Below are 24,953 nucleotides of genomic sequence, written 5' to 3' on the forward strand. Positions count from 1 at the left end.
AATCGATGTAATACAGCATATTAACAGGTTCAAAAGAAAAAAGTACATGATCATATCAAGTGATGCTGAAAAAACATGGTACAAAATTTAACAACTATTCGTGACAAAAACTTTCAGCAAGCCAGCGACATAAAGGCATTTTCATAACCGGATAAAGAGCTTTGGAAACAAGGCGAGAAGATACACTCTTGTTATTCCTACTCAATATTTTATTGGAATTCTACCCAGTGCAATAATGCAAGAAAAAGAAAAGGCATGCAGATAAAAAAAAGAATGAAATAAAACTGTCCAATTTACAGATGCCCTGATTTGTCCACAAAGAGAGTCCTACGGTATTTACTGAGTTTAGCAAGGTTGCAGGATACAAGGTTAACACTCAAAAACCCCACTGCATTTCTATACACTATTAATGCAAAAATGTGAAAAATAGTAATGCTTTAGAAATAAAAACATTTATGTATTTCACATAAGTAAAAAAAAATGTGCAGGGTTTCTATGACCAAAATTACAAAATACTGATGAAAGAAAGCAAAGATCTAAACAAATGTAGAAACATACCATGACCATGAGTTGGAAGACTCAGTATAGTTACAGATTGCTGGCCATGGTGGGCAGCTGAAGCTGTGCATGTGTTAGAGCTCAGAGGGCTGTCTGCACAACAAAAGGCAATTTTATTGTAAGTAAATTTGAAATTTCTTTAAAATATTTGGGACTCTTTATTCTACTTGTGTCTCTTACCACAGTTGCTTGCTCAGCCCAGCTTGGAAGTCTGTGACGTTTTTATGCCCATTCCACCCTCAGCCCTGTTGTGCCTTGTAGAGTTCATCCAAATGCATACATGTGGGCGCTGCCGTGGCACACGTCTGCCATGTGTGTGCACATGGGCACACTGTGGGGAACAGCTCTGCAGGGTGGTGTGTCAGAAACTGTCCGACTGCACTTGAGTTGAAATTTAATTTTAAAAGATGGACTAATCAGGGCACCTCTGCTCTGACCACGTTGATCAATGACCTCCTCATGGTGCGCAGCCACACTTAGCAAAGGAAAGGACAAGGTGCCCAGTATAATTGCGCTTGCCATGAACAGAGGATAGTTTTTCATATGCCTGTGTCCCCACAGTGCAGAGCACCGTCTTTTATTGGTAACTTGATCCCATGGGCCTGAACAAAAAGTACAGTTTTCTTTGTCCGTGACCTTAACTAGTCCTTTGGGACTCGAGCCAAGCGTTCCTTTATTTGTTCACTCACTCAAACGCCTATTGAGAGCCTCTACGCATCAAGCCTGCTGCACAGCTGAGCAGTGAACATGGCCAGTCCCCAAACTCAAAGCGCTAAAGCCTAGCTTGTTACTGATCTGACCATCAGGGTCCCCTGGGCACCCCGAAGCCTGGGCTCTCTTTTGTGTCTTATACAAGGTAAAGTTCAGCTCAGGGGGGCAAACCCACCAAGCGCGGGTTCGAGGGGCCCTAGAAGGGAAGGGTGCTTCCAGGAGACTGGAGATGCAGCCAGTGTGGTCCAGGTGAGCCTGCTGCCTGCCCCCACAGGTAGAAGCATCCCAGCTCTGATGAGTGATGGGAGGAAGCAGCCTGAGCTGTCCACAGAGCACTGCTCCCTTAAGGAGCTTCTCTCCGGCAGGAACTGCGGCTCGGAGCCTGCCCATTAATCACCGGCGAGGCTGCGTCGGGGCTGGCAGGATGCACTTCACCTCCTCCCCGATGTGTCTGGGTCCCAGAAAGCCCCACGCCCACCACGCTTCCCTCAGGATCACCTGACCCATCTGGTCCGCTTGCTCTTGGTTGTGGAGGGCAGGGTGTGCTGTGTGGCTCAGAGTCCAGGCTGGGCCCTAAGCTAGCTAGAGCCACTAGAAGCAGACCTCTGACAGGAACCCGCACAGACCAGGGCCTCCCTTCTCTCACATGGTGGGCACCTGCCTGCCTGCCCACTGACTAGGAGAGTTAATATTGGCAAAGGAAGTGTGAAAGAGATGATCTTTGGATTCAACTAAAACAAGTTAGAGGGTCTGTTATCAATTCCCAGAATCCTAAAGGGCGGGACCAACCCACAGGGAAGCTGGCAATTATAGACAGAAAGAGATGTGAATAGATGGTTGGATGGCTGGATGGATAGATCGACGGATGGATAGACAAATAACAGATTATATTTCACAAGAGCAGCTCAGAAGGCCAAATATGAGACGTTTCTAAATGTACTGCATTGTCTTGTCTTGTACAATTTGTTTTTGTACTTTGGAAAAACTGGACCAGTTTGGTTTGACTTTAATTTCTAATTATTTTTTAATCTAGTCATTGTGAAACAAACAGCATGGTGGGACACCCCATGGATATCTAAATTAAAAATGTAATGGTAACCCATATTTTAATGGAAATATTTGCAAGCATTTCAGTTGTAAGATCATTATCATCACTATGATAACAGAGTTTATCTGCTGCTTCATGCTCATGTATCTTACTATTTTTAAGTAAGACTGACTTTGGGTATATCTGATATTTTTAAATATCTTGCTAACGTGATTTCACAATAATTATTTCATCCTTTTGACTGAAGCATTGAGATGCAGGATAGATACATTGTAGAACTAAAAGCCCCAAAGTCACCACTTTTTCACAGCCAGGATTTGGGACTAACTTCATAGCAAGGTTCATGCCAAATGGATGAGAAATATGTTTTGTTTGCAGGCCATTTCTCAAGGGAAAATGATGCAAACTTTCTCAGTAGTCACTGCATTTATCCTCTCCTACAACTCTCACGAGACCCACTCACTGGGCATATCACAGGCCCGCCTCACCTCTGCTGAGACTCCCGTTGTGGCTGCAGATCACCCCTGTGCTTGTCGCCCTCCCTGGAGTGAGCTGTTCCTTCACACAGGAAGCCACATGGACCACCAAGGGGTGTATCTGGAACTTCTGGCTGGGCCTCTAGAATAGGCATTTGACTCTGCAGAGTGTGCAAGGGGAGGGGAGACGGGGGCAATTGCATTCGCCAGTGCTTGTGGGCTAGAAACCGGGCTCTGCTACCTGTGGCACAGTGCTATCTGGTTTTTGGAGACAGTCTCACTGGGAATATAAAAATGAAGAGTGCAATTGTAGGCAGGCGGGACCTCTTGTAGAAGGTTCCAGTGCTCAAGGTGGCTTGTGGAGGGGGTTCTCCTCCAGATTTCTCAAAAGATGGCTGTGCTCATGCCCTAACCAGTTTGGCTCAGTGGATAGAGCGTCAGCCTGCGGACTGAAGGGTCCCGGGTTCGATTCCAGTCAAGGGCATGTACTTTGGTTGCGGGCACATCCCCAGTAGGAGGTATGCAGGATGCAGCTGATCGATGTTTCTCTCTCATCATTGATGTTTCTAACTCTCTATCCCTCTCCCTTCTTCTCTAAAAAATCAATAAAATATATATATTTTTTAAAAAAAAAAAAAGATGGCTGTGCTCAGAGCTCCCCACTGTGAGCAGGACTAATGTGAACTCCACTGACAGTGAGCCCCATATCCTCAGAGCACTTTCCTTAAAGGGGTGCCCAGTTAGGGGGAAGCAGCCGCTTAAACACTAGTCCCTACCTACTGTGGAGCCACAAAATGCTCAGGGAGACTCAGACTTTGGAGGGAGAATTCGGCGTGACCCCGAAGCCTGTGGACTCACACCCTGCCCTCCCAGGCCGGCCCACAGGGCACCTGAGAACAGCAGCTGCAGGCTAGGCCTAGCTTCCCCCCAACCCCCCAAAATAACGAATTAGTTTGCCTCCAGGAGAACCAGCACTTCCAAAGTTGCCCCCTCAAAGGGGATAACGCGAGTTTGAAGCAGCTGTTGTTTGGCAAAGTCCATCTATAAATGCAGGCCACCGCCAGAGAGACTTACCCTGTCCCAGGTCTTCCTCCTCAGCTGTGAGACTCTGTCGCCTGGCAACAGGACTCTCCCCTGCAGGTAATTAGCATAGTCCTGAAGCCAGCCTGCAGGAAGAACAGTGGTTGAAAGGGTCTCCAGGCACCCAGCTTGGCGCACAGGCCTCCCCAGTGGGCACCGCCCACCCACCACCAGTGGGAGGGTCACAGCCCCAGGACAACAGAGCCGTTGTCCATGGCGACGGCCACGTGGGCCTTGTGAACAGGGAAAAAGCCAGCTTTGCCTCTTGTCCACATTGAGTTCCATGAAATATCATTACACTTCCGTGTAATCTGTCCAGATCGTTTTTTCTGCTCTTTTGTTTTTGATAAGGCTGTCTTTTACCTGTTTGTTTATTTGAATTTATTTATCTCTTGCAGTTTTCTCTTTTTGCACCCTTTTTATTTTCATTTTTTAAATCCTCACCCAAGGATATATTTATTGATTTTTAGAGAGAGAGAGAGAAAGAGGAAGATTAGTTGCCTCCCATATTCACCCCAACCAGGACTCACCCTGAAACCCAGGTATGTGCCCTAACCCCTGACCAGGAATCAAACCCACACCTTCTGGTGTATTGGACAACACTTCAATCAATAGAGCCACTGGCCACAGCTCTTTGTACACTTTCCACACCATAAATCAGAGTGACTATAAAGCTCATAAAAGTATACAATTTTATAATCATTTGTTCTCAATGTCATGTCAGTGTGTGGTTCCTGAAATCTACATCTTGAATGAATGTACAGCATCTGGTGGACATGGCTTTCCCTGCAATTTCCAACTTGGCTCTACCCCGGATGAGGCTGCCATGAATATATTTGTGTACTTACAGTCTTTTTCTTTAAAAAAAGTTCTTTAAATTACATTTCCAGAAATTGAGAAAATTGGTTAAAAAAGGATAACTATTCAAATTATTATGCAAATAATAAAATAACTAGAAAAATTACAAAATGCATATATACAAATTAAAAAATAAAAATACTCTAAATTATACTATCTAGATAGAATCGGGAAATAAGTAAAATAATTAGCAAATAAATAATTTGGAATGCAAAATTAATCTAAGCAATACAAATTTTGGAAAGTACAAAAAAGCAAAATGAAATACTTTAAAGGAAAAATAAAATATAATCAATCATTAAACTAGAAATACAGTTAATAAAAAATTTTAAATGCAAATATTAAATACATAAAAAGTGTATATACATTACTCCACCACTGTCTTAATGCAAAATAAAAATAAAATATCATTTGATTTAGACAATAAATGGATTTAAAATAATTAGCAAATTGCCCTGGCCAGTGTGGCTCAGCTGGTTTGGTGTCATCCCATGCACCAAAGGTTGCCGGTTCAATCCCCAGTCAGGGCACATGCTTAGGTTGCGGGCTTGATCTCTGGTAGAAGGTGTGCAGGAGGAGGCCGATCAATGTTTTGCTCTCCCTCTCTCCTCTCCCTTTTTCTCTCTCTCTCTCTCAAAATTAATTAAAAATATTTTTAAAAAATAAAGTAATTAGCAAATTAAGATAAGTAGATAATTTTTAATGACCTGAAATCCTACTGCATAGTGTATTTCTAATTGGAATATTCATAAAAGTACAGACTTTAACTTAGAAAATAAGTAACATGAAAATTACAAAACACATAATAAAAATAAATATTTTAAGGAAGAAAATACACAAGACGATAAATACATTTTAAAAATGCAGATGTATAAAACCTTATAAAAGTTAAAGCCACACAAGTTCATCATCTAGAGGTAAGGTGCTGTGTAACCTCCCGGACTGTCAGTGCTGTGCGACGCTGTTTACGGCACAGGCGTGCCATAATAATTTGGCGGTTTTCTGACGCCCGCTTAACTCCGAGCGCAGGCACATCACTAGCTTGTCAGGTGGCTCTGGAACCGAGCGTTTTGTTGTCACCGTTTGCTCTTATTTTCTTTTCCTCTGCAGAGGACGGAGCTCGACTCCGGAGCCGGGGCCTTTGCTCAAGGCTGGGTCTGGCAGGTGCCCTGCACAGGCTGTATCGGGAGGTCACGGCACCTGCTCTGTGCCCGGCCTTGGGTGGCTCCAGCCCGCCTCGGCCAACTTCCCTGGCCTGCACGTCGCCCCCTCACCCCCCACTTCCATGTTCCCTTCGGCATGGATATTAGGCAAAAAGAGCTTGCAGTCTGTAGTGCTTTAGACAGCTGATGCTGTTGTTGTGTTGTCTAGAACTCCGTGTAAGATGCCTACATGTTAGAGAAGTGAAGTCAGGAAGGTGCCCCTGTGGAGGCGGGGACATCTCTGTTGGCAACAGCGTCTGTCTCTGTGGATTTCTATTGACCTACAGCCCGGATTTGAGAACGAGGCGAACCACATTTGCTTCTCAGAGGAAGAAAGTAGAGGGAGTGTGTTTCTAGGACCGTCTCTTGGCTCCTTGTGGAGAACTTGCTTATGCCACAGACTGCCCCTCGGCCTCTGTCAGCAAACGCGCCCCTTCCCGGAGCCTCGCGCAGGTGAACGTGGGCCAGGCGCCACAGACACATGCGGTCCTGGGCGGAGTCCACCCCCTTCCAGACACCAGTTCCCGCTGGCCCAGATGAGTGGCCTCTTCTCCCGTGGTTTCCGTCTTCTCGGTGAGCAGGACTTGGACCCGGGTTCTTTCGCCGGCGCCAGTGGTGTGGGGGGGCGGGGGGGGGCGGGGGGGGGGGAGCTTTGGAAAGTCGAGAGCCATCTCCGGCACCAGTTCAGTCTAAAACGCGCACTGTATTGATGAAACAACGCAGTGTATCAGCTGCTAAAGTGCTAATTACCAGATAGTTACAAAATTCGCATAGACCATTTCAAGAGTGATTGCCTTCAGATTAATGTGATTTTTTTAAAAAATTTTCTAAAACATAGAGCTCACCTTCAGTTAGGCGTCTTGTCACTGCTCGTAATAGCACCTTTTTTGATGGCAACAAAATGAGGACTCTTTATTGGTGCTCATAGCCGATGAAATGAGGAAGGGGATGGTGAAGCGCCTTTATCTCCTCACACATCCCACCAGATGGCAATGTCATAGAGAACAGGTAACATTCTAGAACCTTCTGAAAGGGCGATGACAGGGGCTCGCTCTCCTTTGTTGGGCCCTAGCAGGCCCATTGTGTTCTCTAGTCCCACTCCCCTCTCTGGCTTCTAAGGCAATGCAGCAAGATGAGCAGTTGGTATTTGCCATCCCAGCTCCACGAGCTGGTAGCTCAGCTCCGCATCCTCGGGAGGCTCAGCACAGGTCCTTTCCGAGGAGGGACCCTCTGTCTCCAGCCCGGCTCCGCCCTCGTCGGAGCCTTCAGAGGGCCTGCCATCGGGATGGGGCAGGAGGCAGGCCCACAGACGGCAGGAGAACCCAACCTTCACGTGAGCCTTTGCAAACTAAAGAAAAACGTTACCATGTTGTTCGCCTTGACTAGATGGACCGAATAGATGATTTCTCAGTTGGGGAAGAGGTGAATCCTAGCCTGGGAGTTGCTTTCTGTGTATAGAGAGCCTGTTAAGCAAAGAACGGCGTGAGGAGGGGCAGGGAGCCGGGACAGGGGGCTGACGGCTGTCTGTGATGGGAGCAGAGGCGCTGCCCCAGCTGGCGCACTGGGTGGTCAGGCCTTGCCTAGGCAAAGCCTGCAGGAACCTGGTCCAGCCCGCCAGGTGGGACGTAGAGTGCATGTGGGTGGGGTCTGTGGCGCCTGAACAGCACTGAGGCAGAGGACATGGCTGGAAAGAGGCACAATTGGGTTGGGTTTGGTGGAACATCTGAGCAAGGAGACAGAGAGGAAAGAAACAGAAATGGAAAGGAGTCCAGGGAACCAGCCCATGGGGGGGGGGGGGGGGAGGGCGGCTCTGCAAATCCCTGTTGAGCAGGAGGGCTTCGCATGGAGAAGGGTCCCTCCCATGCCCTCCACCGCCACCGCCACTGCCACGCTGGTCTAAGGTGGCATTGCCAGGTTCAATTTGTATTCTTATTTGTATTTGTAGAAACATAAATCAACACAGCCCTTTAAGAGGACAATTTGGCAATGTGTGGAAAACTTGAAAATGCTCAGACTTTTAGCCAGTGTTTCCCCTGCCAGAAATTTATCTCACAGAGATGCCAAGTATCCGGAAAGGGGTGTCCGAAGGTGGTCAAGAAACATGAGTTGTGAGGACAAAACCCAGCACAGAGGCAGGCTAACCCCAGCTGGAGAAGGGACAGGCTCCTCAGGGTGTCAGCCCGCGAGGCAGGTGGGGCCTGCATGGAGGAGACAACCCCATTTATCACCCGTTTAAAAACCAGGCGAGCACACAGAAAACTCCCGGAGAGTGTTAACTGTGGATACTGCTTGAATGGAAGAGGCAGTTTGGAAACTCTTATTTTATATTCATATTTTATATTCTTTGCTTTTTTTTGTTAATCCTCACCTGAGGATTTTTTTCTATTGCTTTATCAGAGAGAGTGGAAGGGAGGGAGGGAAGGAGGGGGCAAGTGAGAGAGACACAGCGACTGGTTGCCTCCTGTACGCTCCCCGTTCAGGGCTGGGAAGCAAACCCACAACCCTTGACAGGCATGTGCCCTTGATCGGGAATCGAAACCCTGACCCTTCAGTGCTCAGGCCAATGCTCTATCCATTGAGCTACCCTGGCCAGGGCTATATTGTTCGCATTTAACTATATACATATATTGTATTCACATGTCAATACATTATATTCACAAGGGCAAAGAAGGTCGAGATGTGTCTGTGGGAAATCCTTGTGAAATGGGAGGCCCCTGAGCTCACTCTGCCCTTCGCTGGGGCTCTCCATGGGCCGCACTTAAGGCAGCAGCATCTTCTGGCATAAGGGCCACACAAGTGTGACAGAGGCTGCCAGGCCCTCACTGTCAGTAGGGCGGGTGGGCAAGAAGAACTTGCTCTGGACCAGGCAGTTTGAGGCTTTCCTGGGTGCCCTGGGCCCGCACAGCCCCAGCAGCCCCGCCTCCCCCCCCCACCCCCCATGCCTGAGATGTTTGGTCACCAGCATTGTTTTCTGTCCCCCAGGAGGTACCCCGGCTCCGACAGGACCATGCTGCAGAGGTGGCAGGTACAGTGATCCCTCAGAGGACTCTGGGTTTGAGGAAACCCTTCGGGAATGCAAATTAGAAAATAGCTCAGGCCCCAGTGATGGAGAGAAAGCATGTGGCTGAATCAGGAGGGATCTTTCATATTTAATTTACCAAAATGCCCCAAATAATTTTCTGAAAATATCTCGGTGATTGAAGGAAATTCTGGAGCCTTGGAGTTGCAGCGAGGGAGTGCGTGTGTGAGCATGTACACGTGCCCTGTGTGCACACACACACTCTGTCCAGGAAGATGTACACACGTCAACGGACTTCACTCAGGAGGACACAGCACCCTCCTCTAGTTCTGGGAAGACACCCGTGGCTCCCAGCAGGGAGGTGCTGAGTTGAGCCCGGGGTTCTGGGTGAAAGGAAGGGACCCCAAAGGGCCCTGCCCAGGGTCACAGGTCACTGCTGGTCGCTGGGGAGCAGGCCAAGGCAAGGAGAGACCACGGCCTGCAGAGGAGGCCTGGGACTGGCCCGGTGGCTGCTCACACGCCAGGCGGCCATGGGAACTTTCCCCAAATGCAGTCCCTGTCTCCATCGGTGACTGTCTGTCTGAGATCCTAAGGGTGAGAGTTATCTTAAAGGACAGGAAGGAGGAAATTCCTAAAGGCCCAGGGACGGGTCCTGAGCCCACTGCTGAGGCCTTTCTCTGTGACCACAAAGTCCCCTCAGCTGTCTAAGTGCACGCGTCGCAGTCAGTTCTCCCACACGCCTTTGTGTCTTAACCCACTCGGGAGAATCACACCCAAAGCTAACACATGCTTCCTCCTGGCCTCTGGGCTGCGGGCCGCACACTGTCCACGGCTCTGCTTCCAGCTGCGATTGCTGCAGCTCCTGTGGGATATACGGCCCCGAGCTGACCGGCTGGCGCACGGGGTGCGGGAAGCCCGGTGGAACGTCCGCCTGCACTCACCCGCAGCGAGCGGCTCCTCAGGGCTGAGAGCCAGACCAGGCCCAACCTCTCCGTCTCTTCCGGCAGAAAAGGGACATCAGCAATTTCGAGTACCTCATGCACCTCAACACGCTGGCCGGGAGGACCCACAACGACTACATGCAGTACCCCGTGTTCCCCTGGGTGCTGGCTGACTATACCTCACAGGTACGTGTTCGCAGGGGCACTGCAGGGTCCCGAGGCCCTGGATAATCGAGGCTCCTAAGTCAGTGCACAGAGCCTCCACTGTGAGGCTTAGCCCACCTGGGCCCCAGGTTCCTCAGTGCGGCCCCTTGCCCTGGACGAGGCCTCTGAGTCCAGCTGCCTGGGCTCCTGTCCAGCCCCCTGTGGGAAGGTGACCTACCTGTGAGCTGATGGACAAGGCCAGGACAAGGCTAACAGGCCCAGAGGGCGTCCTGGCTTAGGCCCTCCTGGAAGGATGCTGCTCATCTGAGATAATGCCATGGGCCACACGGCCCTTCAGGCGCGGCCCAGGGCCTGTCCCTGCACTCCGCCTGTGTGTGTGTGTGTGGGGGGGGGGGGGGGCGGGGGGCGGGGGGGAGCAAGAGAGAAGCAAGAGCCATTCCACTGTGGCCCAGCTTCAGTAGGAGGTGGTGGTGTGCACTGCACCCAGCATCTGGACTGACAGGTGGCGACAGGGGAGGCGCAGGGCGAGACCCAGTGGTGCCCTTCATGGCGCCCATTCCTGGCCCTCAGCAGGCAGGGGACAGGGAGGAGGAAGGCTGACAGTGGGCCACGGGGGAGGAGCCGGCATGGAGCAGTGCCCTGCCGCCTGCTGGCCCTCAGGAGGCGCGTGTGGAAGGGGCAGGAGGTGTCTGGGTCCTCCTTGGCTGCGTGATGTCTGGCGCTCAGGATTTGGGGTGGGAGGAGGGTGGGGTCTCTGTTTTTGAAACTCCCATCCCCACTTAAGACATTCAGTGCAGAACAACTTTCCTCACCAGCCAAATGTTGCTTCTTCTTGCCCTAATGATCACCTGAGCTGAGGTATTTCAAACATTAATCTTGCAAATTGCACCTTCAACTCACATTTTACAAAGTGCTGGTTTACCAGCCCCTTTGTGTAGCCCCAAATTGTGATTCTTTACTGCATTTAAAAATGGAGAGATTTCTCCCCCAAATCTGGATCTCTTAAGTATCTTTTGGAGAATCAGGAGATGTGGCCGCTGAGTGAGGGTGTCCACTTGTGGCACTTGGGGTCTCGGGAGAGCCCCTTCCCTCTGGCCAGCCTGGCTCTGCAGGTGTGAGGTGGCACAGGCCCTGCCTCCCCCGGGGGGATGGCCAGTGACAAGGAGTTGGGGCATAAACACCTCCATACAGACGTGCAAGCCCAGGAGGCACACGGCTCTTCTGCTGACACAGAGCATCTCTGCTAAAAGGAAACATTGAGAACACGGGCCTGCACCCTCTCAGGCCACCGCTGTGTGTTCCCAAGGGCAGGGGAGGGGCGTGTCCTCCACAGAGATGAGGCTGTCCCTCCGCTTTTCTCCCCAAACAGACGACTTCTCACGTCCTACTTGAAGCAAACTGTTCCGAGGGCTGTGCCCAGCGCCTCATAGACAACAGGGTTTCTTTTGAAAGTTTCTTCTTAAGAACTGGCGGTGATGTTCCGATCTGGGTCAATTGGGAACAGATTCAGTGTGAAGGCAATCTTCCCTCCTCTCCTTTTCCATCTCCCTCCTTCCCCTCCTCTCATTCATTCTCCATCTCCCTCCCTCCCCTCCTCTCCTCCTCCATCTCCCTCCTCTTAAGCCTGTGCATCACTGGCTCCAGTGCCATAAACCCTCGCTCCCCGGCTAATCACCGGAGGGGTCAGACCAAACGACACTCAGCCAGTGAAGAGAACCATAAGACTACAGAGTGTGTCTCCTGAAGTCTCGCTGGGCACGCAAGGGTCTCGGGGAGTTAACTCCAGCTGCACATCTGCCTTTCAGACATTGAACTTGACAAACCCCAAGACGTTCCGGGACCTTTCAAAGCCCATGGGCGCTCAGACGAAGGAGAGGAGGCTGAAGTTCATCCAGAGGTTTAAAGAAGTGGAGAAGACGGAAGGTGGGTAGATGCCAGCTCATTGTTCTCTGCAATGCGCTTCATTGAAAGGACCATGGGTACCAGCCTTCGAGTAATTATGCTTGAATAGAGAACTCTTTAATCCCCTGGCTGTGAGCAAGAATCACCGGGAGAGCTTTTAAAGCTACCGAGTCCGGCCCCATCTCTAGAAATCCTGCGTTAGGAAGTCTGGGGGACAGCCAGGCCGAGAAGCAGTGTGCTCAGAGCTCACACCCTGCGCCGTGCGCCGTGCCCCGGGGCAGGAAGACAGGAGAGGACCTTCTGCTCAGCTTCCCCTCCGGCCCAGGCCAGGCTGCACGCATACAAACAGCGTCCATCTCCAACAGGACCCTGACCCGCAGGGAGCTCGAGCGACTCCTTCCAGATCATCACCTTGCATGTCAGAGCCCAGACGTGGTTCGCCCGCTGGGCACCTGTACAGTCCTGCCGCTCCTCTGCCCTGTGCCCTTATTGCCCTGACGTTTTCCCTATGTCTGTCTATTCACTCACTGAGTGCGTGCATTTTTGAAGGAATTTTCCTGTCTTGCTTCGACGGGGGTGGTGCGGCTGAGGGGTTTGAATGGGCTTTTCCCCGGGGGCGGCCCTTGGCCAAGCTGTATGGGCACCTGTGCGCAGACCCCGGGCACCACGCCCTGCAGGTTCCCTCGGGCAGGACTCATGCTTGCTGATCGTTCCTGAGCGCCACGTAGTCCGTCGGCGCCTGCCCAGCACGGGCGGGAACACCACGGGCCTGTCCTCTCTTGCAGGAGACATGACCGTCCAGTGCCACTACTGTACTCACTACTCCTCGGCCATCATCGTTGCCTCCTACCTGGTCCGGATGCCGCCCTTTACCCAGGCCTTCTGCTCTCTGCAGGTGAGCTCCCACCCTGACACACACACACTCACACACACACACACACACACACACACACACGGCCATGTCTCACAGACTCCAGACTTGGAGCTGGGCTTGGGTGAGGCGGGGACCCACCTTGACTGGTTTAAATAGCCTGTTCTGGTGGAAGTAGGTGCTCTTTATCAGTTACACCTGCACATCTGCCCAACAGTCTGGCAAGAAGATTATAAAATATAAAAAATGAGAGATATTTGGGAGGAGAACTTACTGTAAACAGGTTTTGGTAGAAAAGGAAGAGCAGGAAGCTTAAGGACTTCCTTGAAGGTAGGTGGTCAAAGATTATAAAAATTAACACAAAGAAGAAAGAATGACATCAGAATGCTTAAAGCTATGCTGAGCACAAGCCGAGAGGCTTAAAAGGACAAACAAAATATTTGAATACTGAAATGAGCAGCAAATCAGAGAAAGACACTAATCAACTGCTCACCCATAAAGCAGCAGACCTACAGGCCAGCTCAGGGCTGCCGGATTTTGTAAATAAACCACAGGATGCTCAGGTAAATTTGAATTTCAGAGAAACTGTGATTTATACTAACACCCTGCTGTTTATCTGAAGTGCAAGGGTAGCATGGCCTCCCGTGATTCACCTGGCCGCCTGGTGGAGCTGGAGGTGGGCAGGTCTGACTGGTGGGCAGGAGGCCTTCGCGAGCACAGAGAAGGCTTTTTCCCTCTTCCCCTCTGCCCTCATCCCTGGGATCCTGCTTCCCAGGCGACCCAGGGCCACAGGCTGAGGGGAGAGCCATCGGGTTGCCCTCTGCAGTCAGGAGACTTGCCGACTCCCCTGAAATCCAGCGCACACCCGAGTGCAGGAGCTGACCTGCCAGGCCTCGCAGGGTCCCCTGGAGAGGAAGGCGGACCGAAATGGGCGACAGGCTGGGAACACGCGAGCGGACTTGTTCTGACCGCATAGCTTCCCCCAGGGCGGAGCACGGTTGTCCCAGGGCATGTGTGTTTGGTCTACCTTCCCAGCAAGGTCACTCTTGTGGTCACTCGTCTGAGCAAGTCAAGGTCAGCACTAAGCCAGCTCCTGGGTCCTGGGCGGGAAGGCAGGCAAGGTCAGGGTGAGCCTCCTGAGATGCACTCCTTGCACAGCCCTCTCCGCTGTGCACAGTGGGCTCGGCTGACGCTGCACGCCTTCTCCCTGGAGATTCACTCAGAAGGGCGGCGCGTCCCCAGCCTTCCTCAGGGCCCAGCATGTTAAGTAAGTTCGGTTGGAGCACAGTGGGTCCTGGAGCTGTGCCCGTGCCAGAAACCCCACCCTGTGCCTATCAATCCAGCATAAATGACGAGCGCTATTGATGGGGTGACGCAGTCCGTACGGCTTTCCATGCGGGGTGCTCTGGGCCTCAGGGTCCCCCCGCCCTGCAGTCTAGTGCACAAAGGCCCTGGCCTGTCACTCAGGGTCTGTCTCCGAAGGGGCGGCAGAGGGAACGAGAAAGGGCAGCCACGGGCGGTTTGCACCTGCCCTGCCGCTCGGAAGATGCAAATCTTCTCCCGGGACTTCACCTCAGGACCCGGGCGTGGTTATGCACCAGCTCTGTGCTTTCAGTGCCACCGCCGCAGCCATGGCTCAAGCCTTGTCCCCCTTGTGAAGCTGAGTGACTCCGGTTTTCTGCATTCAAATCGCCTGCTGAGGCGTGTGGCCTGCTGAGGCGTGTGGCCTGCTGTGGCGTGTGGCCTGCTGTGGCGTGTGGCCTGCTGAGGCGTGTGGCCTGCTGAGGCGTGTGGCCTGCTGTGGCGTGTGGCCTGCTGAGGCGTGTGGCCTGCTGAGGCGTGTGGCCTGCTGTGGCGTGTGGCCTGCTGTGGCATGTGGCCTGCTGAGGCGTGTGGCCTGCTGAGGCGTGTGGCCTGCTGAGGCGTGTGGCCTGCTGTGGCGTGCGGCTCTCTGCTGTGCTTCCGCGTTGCTCTCAGCTCCTGCTAACTGGCTCTCCCCGTGGCTCATGACTGGCCCAAGCCCTCAGAACCAGCGGGAGAGCCAGCCGCCCTTGCTTTTCCCTAGAGCAGTGATGGCGAACCTATGACACGCGTGTCAGAGGTGACACACAAACTCATTTTTTTGGTTGATTTTTCTTTGTTAAATGGCATTTAAATATATAAAATAAATATCAAAAATATAAGTCTTTGTTTTACTATGGTTGCAAATATCAAAAAATTTCTATATGTGACACGGCACCAGAGTTAAGTTAGGGTTTTTCAAAATGCTGGCACGCCGAGCTCAAAAGGTTCGCCATCACTGTCCTAGAGTGAAAGATGAGGTTTACTCTCCAGGGAAGGGGTGCCCAGGCTCCGTCTGGGCACATGCCTGGCTCTCCTTAGAGAGTCCTGGGACTGCACAGACCTCCTTAGCAAGGTCTGGCAGCTCCCTGAACTCGGGCTCTTCCCGGTCCCACCCTTCCTCCGGGGGGCAGGCCCCTTTCCTGTCAGGAGACCCTGTCTCAGTCTGTGTGCTGCTAGGAGGACCGCCGTGTTCTCCACAGCAGCCCGTGGGCCAGGGAGGGGGAGAGAGGGAGCGTGCAGACCCAGGGGCTGAGGGCTCCCTCGTGCCTCTGGGGAGCGGGCAGCGAGTGCCCTGGTTGCAGAGCCAGTGTCCCTGCGAGTGGCTCCCAGACAGTGCCAGTGTTTCCGCTTTCCCAGGCCGCCCTAAGCAGCCTCTGCCTCTTGCCTATGGCCCTGCAGGAGCCTTCAGTGTGCACAGCTGTGTGCTCTGTGGTGCCCCCGTGTGGCTGGTGCACTGAGCCTGCCCGCTGGCACCAGCCCAGAGGCGTGGCTGGCACGTGGGCCATCGTATGCAGCCCGTAAGGCGCATTCTGATTCCCAGGGTCGCTGTGCTCTGTCCCTGTCATGCTTAGATCTCATTATGGGCAGGCCTTAGAATCGATGCCTACCTCTATCACTGCCGTGAGTGTTTTTCTGCCCCAAACCAGTTATTCCAGTGACAGACTTACAGCCAGAGACCTCAGTTATGTGCAGTGGGGCCCGAGCAGGTGACCCTGCAGGCGTGTGACCCAGGCACCACGCAGCTGCTCTGTTACCCCATTGCTACAGGAGCGAGACTGCAGGGCTGAGGGCTGAGGGCTGAGGGCTGAGGGCTGAGGGCCGGCCTGCAGGAAGCTGCAATTCTCAGACCCTCACCTACCGGAAGAGCCAGTGTCTGAGCACCCGGGCGGGGGGTGGGGGGGAGCACGCCGCTGCTGGGCCACAGCCCAGGGCCCTGCTTCTGACCCAGTAAGGACCTCACAGACCCGCGCTCAGACTCAGCCTGGGCAGGCCAGCGAGCAGCCGGTGCCCCAGCGAGGGCACAGTGGTGCGGCTGCTGCGTTTAATCAGAAGCTGAAATAAAGTGCTGTGTTAATTAAGTCACAGCTGGTGTGAAGTCAGCTGCTACCAGCGGTGGGGAAGGGCTTTTGGAACCACCTGAGGGGAGACGGCTGGTTTTCCTGTAAGACATATGCTCGCTGCAGGCAGAGCTGAGAGCCACGGCGCATGGCCGCCCCGGCTGTCACCTGTGAGCCTCTGGGCCCGCTGGGTCTGGGCAGAGATGTGCAGAAAATGAAGGCATAATTCTTACTATTCTGACTCAGGGAGGGCTGTTAGGAAAGGCAGAAGTCATAGAGCCATGCAGGCCGGGGACAGAGTCCTGGCTCTAGAACTTTCTAATTGGAACAGTGTCGAGGAATCGAGCCTCATTTCTCCCGGCTCCGTAGTCGTGAGGGTGAGGCCCAGCCTGGGGACCGTCTGGCCACCCAAGTGCTCCCCGCAGGCCCTCTCCTCCCACAGGGGAGGCAGCAGGCTTTTCCAGGGCCTTTGAGGGTTTTGCTTGTTGAGTAAAAGGCCATGCCCCACAGGTGGGAAGGCTAATGGCTCCTCTGGAGTCAGCCCATCCTCAGTCAAGAGCAAGGCTGAGAGCTGAACTGGTCCGTAGGCCTCCCAAGTCTGCCATGGGAGCCACAGCTCGGAGCTCAGGGGCCAGCGTGGCCAGGTTTTCTGAGAAGCCCACAGAAAGCTGAGCCGTGTCTCAGCTGCGAAACCGCGGACGCAGGAGCGCGTTCCATCCCGGCCAGACCCTCCCTCTTTCCCACACTCCACCTGCCACTGCAACAGCCTCCACACCCTTCCTCCTCTGGTCACCTCCCCATGACACTGAGGTTGTCCCACACCCAGGATCGCTTCCCAGGGTCCCTACTCGGTCACAAGACAGGGACTCGGAGCTGGGCTCATCCCACACCCCTTCCTGTGGGCCTGGCACAGTACGAGGTACATCACACACATGGGCATACACACTTTACACTCACCGCACACTGACACACACCCACACACACACTCACATTCTCACTCGCCCACACTCACCCACACTTACAGCCACCACAGTCATCCAGGTGTGCAGAGGAGACTATGGGAGGTTAAAGGGATTAAGAAACTCACTCCAGTTCACACTGCGAGTGGATGCTAAGATTCCCACCCAAGTTGTCCAGGTTCCAAAGCTAAGGTGCTTCCGCCCACACTGCCTCTGATGGCAGAGGATAGCGGCGTTAGCTCAGCTGCTGGGCCCACAGGCCCTGTAGTGAGCGTTCACATGCCACACTTCCAAGTGACTGGACAAGGACCTGTCAAGAGACGGTGTCGGCCTGCGCTACAGCCGGTGCCGGTACCTAGGTGTGGGGAGGTTGGTTTCGGGCAGTGCCCCCTGGAAGGAGCATGGCCTTCCGGCACATGTTATCACAGTATCTGCGAGTGTCTGTGAGCGCGTGCAGGTGCTGAGATTGCTGGGCCTGTGGGTTGAGAATGGATTGTGTTTGTGGTAAGTTTCCTGCCCACATTGGACTGGGGTTTGAGAATGCCACGATCGGAAGCTCAGCAGTGACGGTGCACACTGATGCCGCAGGCAGAGCAGTTTATTAGAGAGGGCGCCTTCGAGGTGTTTCCTTCGCAAGTAACAGACCTTCCTTAGGGATGTCCCTCTGATTTTAACTCTGCCAACATTCAGCAGCAGACTGTCAGTCACATCTTCCATCACTGTGCTGTTAATTTTGATTCATCTAAAAATTAGCGTGTAGCGTGTGAGCGTGTGGGTGAGTATAGGAAAATCTAGTGCCTCTGAAAGTATTTTGATTGAGGAAGGATACCTAGGGTCATATTCTTTTTTTAAGTTGAATTTATTGGGGTGACATTGGTTAATAAAATTACATAGGTTTCAGGCGTACAGTTCTACATACATCATCTGCATAGTGTACTGTGTGCTCACCACCCCAAGTCCGATCTCCGTCCATCACCATTTCGCCCCTTCCCCCTCTCCTACGTTCCCCACCCCCTTTCCCTCTGGTAATCACCATGCTGTTGTCTGTGTCTAAGAGTTTCTTTTTTTGGCTTAATCCTTTCACTTTTTTCACTCATCCTCCCAACCCCCCTCCTCTCTGACAGCTGTGAGTCTGTTCTCTGTAACCATGAGTCTGTTTCTATTTGTTTGTTTGTTTTGTTCATTGGATTCCAAATGTAAGTGAAATCATGTAATATCTGTCTTTCTCTGATTGACTTATTTCTCTTAGCATAATGCTCTACAGGTCCATTTATGTTGTCACAAAGGATAAGATTTCCTTTATTACAGCTGCATAGTATTCCATTGTGCAAATGTACCACAGCTTTTCATCCTCTCCTCTACTGATGGGCACTTGGGCTGCTTCCAAATCTTGGCTATTGTAAATAACACTGCAAGGAACATAGGGGTGCATATATTCTTTGGAATCAGTGTTTTAGTGTTTTTCAGATAAATTCACAGAAGTGGAATTGCTGGGTCATAGGGCAGTTCCATTTTTAATTTTTTGAGGAAGCTTCATACTATTTTCCACAGTGGCTGCTCCAACCTGCATTCCCACCGGCAGTGCAAAAGGTTCTCTTTCCTCCACATCCTCATCAGCAACAGCCGTTCTGCCAGGTGGGGGGTAATAGTTGGCTGTGGTCTTCATTTGCATTTCTCTGATGAGTAGTGATGTTGACTGTCTTTTCATATGTCTATTAGCTATCAGTCTATCCTCTTTGGAGAAGTGTTTATTCAGGTCCTTTGCCCATTTTTTTAATTGGATTTCTTTTTGGTGTTGAGTTGTCTGAGTACTTTACAAATGTTGGATGTCAATGCCGTATCAGATGTATCTTTGGTGAATATGTTCTCCCATTCAGTGGGTTGTCTTTTCATTTTGTTGATGGTTTCCTTTGCTGTGCAACAGCTTTTAAGTTGCATGTAGTCCCATTTGTTTATTTATTTTTTCTTCTGCTTCCCTGGCACAAGGAGATATGTGAGAAAAAAATAATGCTATAAGAAATGTCTGAGATTTCCCTGTCTGTTTCCTTATAGGATTTTTATGGTTTCTAATCTACTAGTTTAGTCTTTAATCCACTTTGAGTTTATTATATGTGGTATAAGAAGGTGGCCTACTTCTGAGCCCTTAAATATTCAAAATATCTTTCTGGAGTCTTTACATATGAGCAATATTATAGCCGGGCACACATCCAACCCAAAGCCCATGACCTTTGCCTCAGAACCCCCAGCCTCAGCCCCTCGCCTTCTGATTCAGTGTCACCTGAGAAAGTCCGCTGCGAAGAGCAGGCTGCTCCTTTGTTGCAGGTAATGATCTTGCTGTTCCTTTGTGTTCTGTGAGGACACACAGGCTCCATTGCTCCCGATGACCAAGTGCATCTACAGAACAGCGTTGGGAGCAGATCCTGGCTCAGCAGTTCTCTCTCGTCACTTCGCTTCCATCACATCTCTAGACTGAGTTTTGTTGTTCTATGTTATTTTGCTTGGGACTTTTCTCATGAAAAGGCACTTTTAAACCTTAATTGCAGCCCTGTGCCTCATTCTTTCTCTCTCCTTTATCCTTCTACCTTCTCTTCCTTTTTTCCTCCTTCCTTTCCTGAGGCAAGACCCCTGGGCCTCCTGCTGGCAGCCTCGGGCTTGTCAGCCGCAGACCCCCAAGCCGCACGCATGGCAGTTCCTTCTCAGGGGCTCTGGCTGGCGCGGCTCTTGTATTGCAGGAGTGAGAAAGCCCATTAATTTTGAAACAAATGTATGCAAATACATTTATTAATATAGGAAATAGGAAAATCAGTTATTGCTTCCTTTATAAATAATACAGGCTTAAGTTTTAAAGATATTACTTTTGCTAAAATGCATTAGACAGCTGTGAAAAAATAACATTTTTCTTTGTGGTAATATCTTTAACCAGATTTGTAGCACTAACAGTATTTCCTATGTATATATTATTTTTATTTAATACAGGTAATCTTTTTATTACCAAATCCTATTGCTTCTTGGGAGGTTACCATCAGCTCTCATAAAGGCTGCGCCAGGAGAGCGGGCGGGGAGGGGCCTCCGTCTCCCGCGCCGAGGGCTGGGGCTGCAGATCCAACACACAAATACTCTATGATGCCTTTCAGGGAGCCGCTTGGAGGTGCAGCCTATTTAAAAACACTCTTCCTGCTTTTGTTTTCATTTCTATTTGACTCAAGCGGTGGACGCAGCCTCTAGTTTCACCCGAGGGCACAGTGACCTTGGAGGAAGGCCCATCTGTAAGCGTCCCGCGTCCCGTGTCCTGCTTGGTCGGAGCAGCGGGGGCAGCGGGGTCTCTCAGTGTCCCTGCCCCTGTGCAGAGTGACCCGCCGATCTCACGGGATCCTCACACCTGACTTGGAAAGTTGACCAGCAGCCCGATGCCCAGGTTGGCACCTCGGGAGTGTGTGCCAGGCCCCGGGTTCCCAGTGAACCCAACCAGACAGAGCAGGGCCTTTGACAATGCGACCAGGGCTCTGACCCCGTGCGGCCACCCACTGCTTTGTCAGGACCGGCTGAGCCTGCTTTCTGGTCCGCAGGTGAAAGTGCCGCTTCTCTCGGGTGCCAGTGCCCGCCGCAGTGATTTGGAGGTGCGTGCAGTGCCCGCTGCTGGCTGACGGGCCGAGACAAGGCCTGCCTCCTCGACCCTCATCCACGTGCAGCTGCCCCATTTCACTTAGGTATACTGGGGGGGAGGGGGGGGCATCAGATTACAGTTGTTCATATGAAAAATAATACAATCATTAATAAGTAAAAATACAGGAATAAACCGTTCCGCATACTCACTACGGTAAACCTCCTTTGCCCGCCCTGTATGCTGCCAGGAAACCTTAGGCCACTGGAAAGCGAGGCAGTGGGGGGCGGGGAGGAACAAGGGGGGCCGACTGTGTGGTTCTGCCCCCTTGTTCCTGGAGCCCCTCTGCCCGCAGCGCCTCCATTCCTCCAACGGGGACCTCTCTGCCGCCTCTGAGCCCCAAGGCCATGTGATGAATGAGAAGAACAGGGAATCGAAAAACTGCCCTAAGCTTCACCTGGTCCAGTAGAAGCTGCCAAGCTCAGGCATGCCTGCAGCCACCTGTGGAAGCGGTCCCTGAAGCAAGGCGGCCTAGGTTGGGCTGCAGTCCTCTTCTCATACACAGCGGCCATCCCTTAAAGGCCGCTGTGCCTCCAGCCTCCACCCAGACCTGCTCCCCCTCTCGGCTGCTATGTTCCATGTCGCCATGCTAGGCCGATGCCCTGACCTGACCTGCTCCCCTCCCTGTTTCTTGTCCTGTAGTTAGCACGCGGCCGTCTTCTCCGTCCCTGGGCGTGTGGACTCTCCAGGGGTCCACTTCTCCACAAAACCAACCCTGACCACATGTAGCCTGTCTGAGCCGCGCTCGGTCCTGCACTTGGCTCTTTGGACCCTGTCCTTGCGCCTGATTCAGAGCTGGCCCTCAGCAAAGGCAGGGAGCGGTCAGACACATGGCCGTGGCCTCCTCTCTGATCTGCCCCTTTATTCCAGTTGTCATTCATGCCTCCTCTGTGGAAGCTCCCAGCGCAACCAGAGAACGTGGAGGGAATAGGTGCGTGAGGAGCCATCGCACGCATCACGGACTAGGCCTGAGCGTGCGTGGGGGCATGAGTGACGAGTTCCAGTGGCAGCCCCACGTCTCAGCCACAGATGGACAGATGGAGGCCCACAAGGCGGTGCCGCACGGCTGGGTTCTCACCGTGGGCAGCTCTTCTTGTCGCTCTTTTCCTCGCAGGGCGGGAGCTTCGATGTGGCAGACAGAATGTTCCACAGCGTGAAGGGTGCATGGGAGTCGGCCTCCAGAGAGAACATGAGTGACGTGCGGGAGCTGACCCCGGAGTTCTTCTTCCTGCCCGAGTTCCTCACCAACTGCAACGCCGTGGAGTTCGGTGAGCAGAGGCCTGGGAGGCGGTGGCTCTTCCCCACAGCTCAGGGCTGTCACCATCTTTGCTGAGCAACACAGCCCACAGCCCCATCTGCATGGATCAGCGTCCTGGACAGCACAGTGTTATGCCCTGACTCCTAGTCCAGTTTGTGCTCCCATTTACCAAAGCCCTGCTGTGTCTCACCCCCTCAGGCTGCATGCAGGACGGGACAGCACTGGGGGACGTGCAGCTCCCTCCCTGGGCAGATGGGGACCCTGGAAAATTCATCAGCCTGCACAGACAGGTGAGTTGAGCAGGGTCATGCCACAGTCCCAGAACCCTGTGTGAAGACCTCAGCACCCCTCGGTCTCCAGGGAGACTTCCTGGGTCCTTGGGGGGCTCGCCACGAGCGCTTCTGAGGCCCTTTTGTCCAGAGAGCTCCTGCCCCATTGGCAAGAGAATGCTTGGGCCTGAGGCTTCCGAGAGCTCCAGGAGGCTTTGTCCTTGTGCCACTTTCCTCGGGGGTCACCGGGGAAGCAAGTTCAGATTCCTGGATACCCTGGAGGGCAAGTCAGTGTCATCAGTCGGCCCTGAAGGAGGGGCCACACCCTGGGCCAAATATCCCAGGATAATTCAGAGAGGGGAGGCCCTGGAGGCCCCCACTGGCCAGAGGACTCACCAGGCCTGGGAGGTCTTGGCTTTTTACCCAGAGAGGCTGATGGGGGAAGGGCAGAGGCCATTTATGCTGGGTTAGCGTCAACACATGAAGAAATGTTCAACATCAGTTGTCAGGGAAGCATACGTGAAACCTGCAATGGGATGCCCACACACTCACAAGAATGGCTAAAAGGTAAAACACAGATAAAACCAGGAGTAGGCAAGAGCGTGGAGCAACCAGAATCCATCGTGCGTTGCTGACAGGAAAAGCAAAGTAGTGCAGCCAGCTTGAAGAACACCGTGGCCATTTCTTAGAAAGGCGAGGCACATTTGCTACAGCAATCCTCCTTGTGACTCTTTGCCCAAGAGAAGTGAAAATGTGTCCACAGGAAGTAGTACATGAGACTTCATCCCTTTTACCCACACTAGTGAGAAACCGAACCTCACTAGTGTTTAGTGTTTATCAACTGGTAGAGGACCAACAAGTAGTAAACCTGGAGGGTAGTTCCCTGGAGGCCCCTTGGAGCCTGCCTAGGGTGGCAGCCTTTTCTTCAGCGCTTGTCAAAAACAATCAGAAACAATGAACACTGTGGCTGAAAGGCAGTAGATACTATCCAGCAAACGATATTGTGGCTAACTACAAAGTTTAAATGGGGAATGAGCTGTTTCTAGGAGGCCTTGAAAGAGTTAGAAATATCCCTGGGAACCTAGAAGGACACACATTGCAGGGCTGTTTTCATGCACAAGGTTGTGCTCCTGCTCAAGAAAGACCCACAATGGCCCTAGCTTTCACTTCCGGCTGACATCCAGGCTCAGTGCAAGTGAAGGGAAAGGCAGAGTTTGTCATTGTCTGGCTGAACATTGAAACCACTCCCTAACACTCAGAGAGAACCCCTTACCCTAGCTGGTTCGGCTCAGTGGATAGAGCGTTGGCCATGGACCAAAGAGTCCCAGGTTTGATTCTGCTCAAGGGCATGTACCTCACTTGCAGGCTAAATCCCTTGCCCCAGGTTGGGCACCTGCAGGAGGCAACCAATAGCTGTGTCAGTCTCACATTGATATTTCTCTCTGTGTGTCATGTGTCTCTCTCCCTTCCTTCCACTCTCTCTAAAAATCAATGGGAAAATATCCCCTGTGAGGATTAACGAGAGGGGGGAGGGGGCTTGTCAGACTGAGACCTACTGGTTTCGAGTATTTAAAGAAATCTTCATCCACTTATTAGCTGACATTAAGCTAACAGAGCAGAGCCTTCAGTGGCCACACACAACAAACATACAGACGTCATAGACCTGGTTCAGAAAGGTCACTAAATGAACAACCCAACAACAGCACCAACCACAACAAGTCCCAGGAGAGGGGAGAGTGATTTCCAGAATCGCCACACATATTATTTAAAGACTCAATGTTCTGTAAGGCATGCCAAGTGAAAGGAAGTATGGGCCACACAAAGGTGGGGGTGAAGCAGTCAACAGAACTACACTGAAGCAAGTCCAAACTTACTAGACAAAGACATTACATCAGCTATTGCAAATATGTTCCAAGAACTAAATAAAGCCATGTCTAAAGAATTAAGGGGCAGTATGATAAATATGTCTCACCCATAGAGAATATCAATAAAGAGATAAAAGTGTAGAAAGGAGGCAAATAGAAATTGTGAAGTTGAAAATGAACTAAAATGAAAAATTCAGTAGAGGAAATTAATAGCAGGTTTGAGCAGACATAAGAATCAGCAAACTTTAATTATAAATCAATTAAAAATATCAAGTCTAAGAAAAAAGAAAGAAAAATTAATGAAGAAAAATAAACAGAGCCTAGAGACCTGTATAATGCCATCAAGTATATTAACGTACACATAGGGAACTACCAACAGGAAAGGAGAGAGAGGGGTAGAAAGAATATTTGAAATAATAATGTCCAAAAATATCCCAAATTTATGCAATGCATTAATTTATATATCCAAGACACTCAAGAAACTCCATGAGGGATAAACTTAAAGATATCCACACTCAGACACAACATAAACTGCCCATGATAAAGTCAAGGGAACCCAGGCTGGGGATGGAGCAGGTTCAAGTTACACTCACCTCCTCCCAGGGCCACATTGGAATTGCAATCCTATATAATAAAGAGGGAATATGCAAACTGACCGTCACTCCACCACAAAGATGGCTGTGCCCACAGGAGAGACAGGGTTTCCATA

At 51.6% G+C, this 24,953-nt stretch overlaps 1 protein-coding gene across 3 annotated transcripts in view; it reads left to right on the forward strand.

Annotated features, from left to right (window-relative positions):
• The window catches only part of WDFY4 (WDFY family member 4), a 249,179-nt gene that overhangs the window by 204,511 nt on the left and 19,715 nt on the right, over positions 1-24,953 (forward strand). For all 3 annotated transcript variants that reach the window (XM_036355974.1, XM_036355976.1, XM_036355975.1), the window contains exons 48-53: positions 8,916-8,958; positions 9,960-10,079; positions 11,864-11,981; positions 12,746-12,855; positions 21,967-22,120; positions 22,309-22,400. In XM_036355974.1, the coding sequence (XP_036211867.1) occupies positions 8,916-8,958; positions 9,960-10,079; positions 11,864-11,981; positions 12,746-12,855; positions 21,967-22,120; positions 22,309-22,400 (637 nt within the window). The remainder of the gene's footprint in view (positions 1-8,915; positions 8,959-9,959; positions 10,080-11,863; positions 11,982-12,745; positions 12,856-21,966; positions 22,121-22,308; positions 22,401-24,953) is intronic.

The sequence above is a fragment of the Myotis myotis genome, unplaced genomic scaffold, assembly GCF_014108235.1.
Source record: "Myotis myotis isolate mMyoMyo1 unplaced genomic scaffold, mMyoMyo1.p scaffold_m19_p_24, whole genome shotgun sequence".
NCBI lineage: Eukaryota > Metazoa > Chordata > Mammalia > Chiroptera > Vespertilionidae > Myotis > Myotis myotis.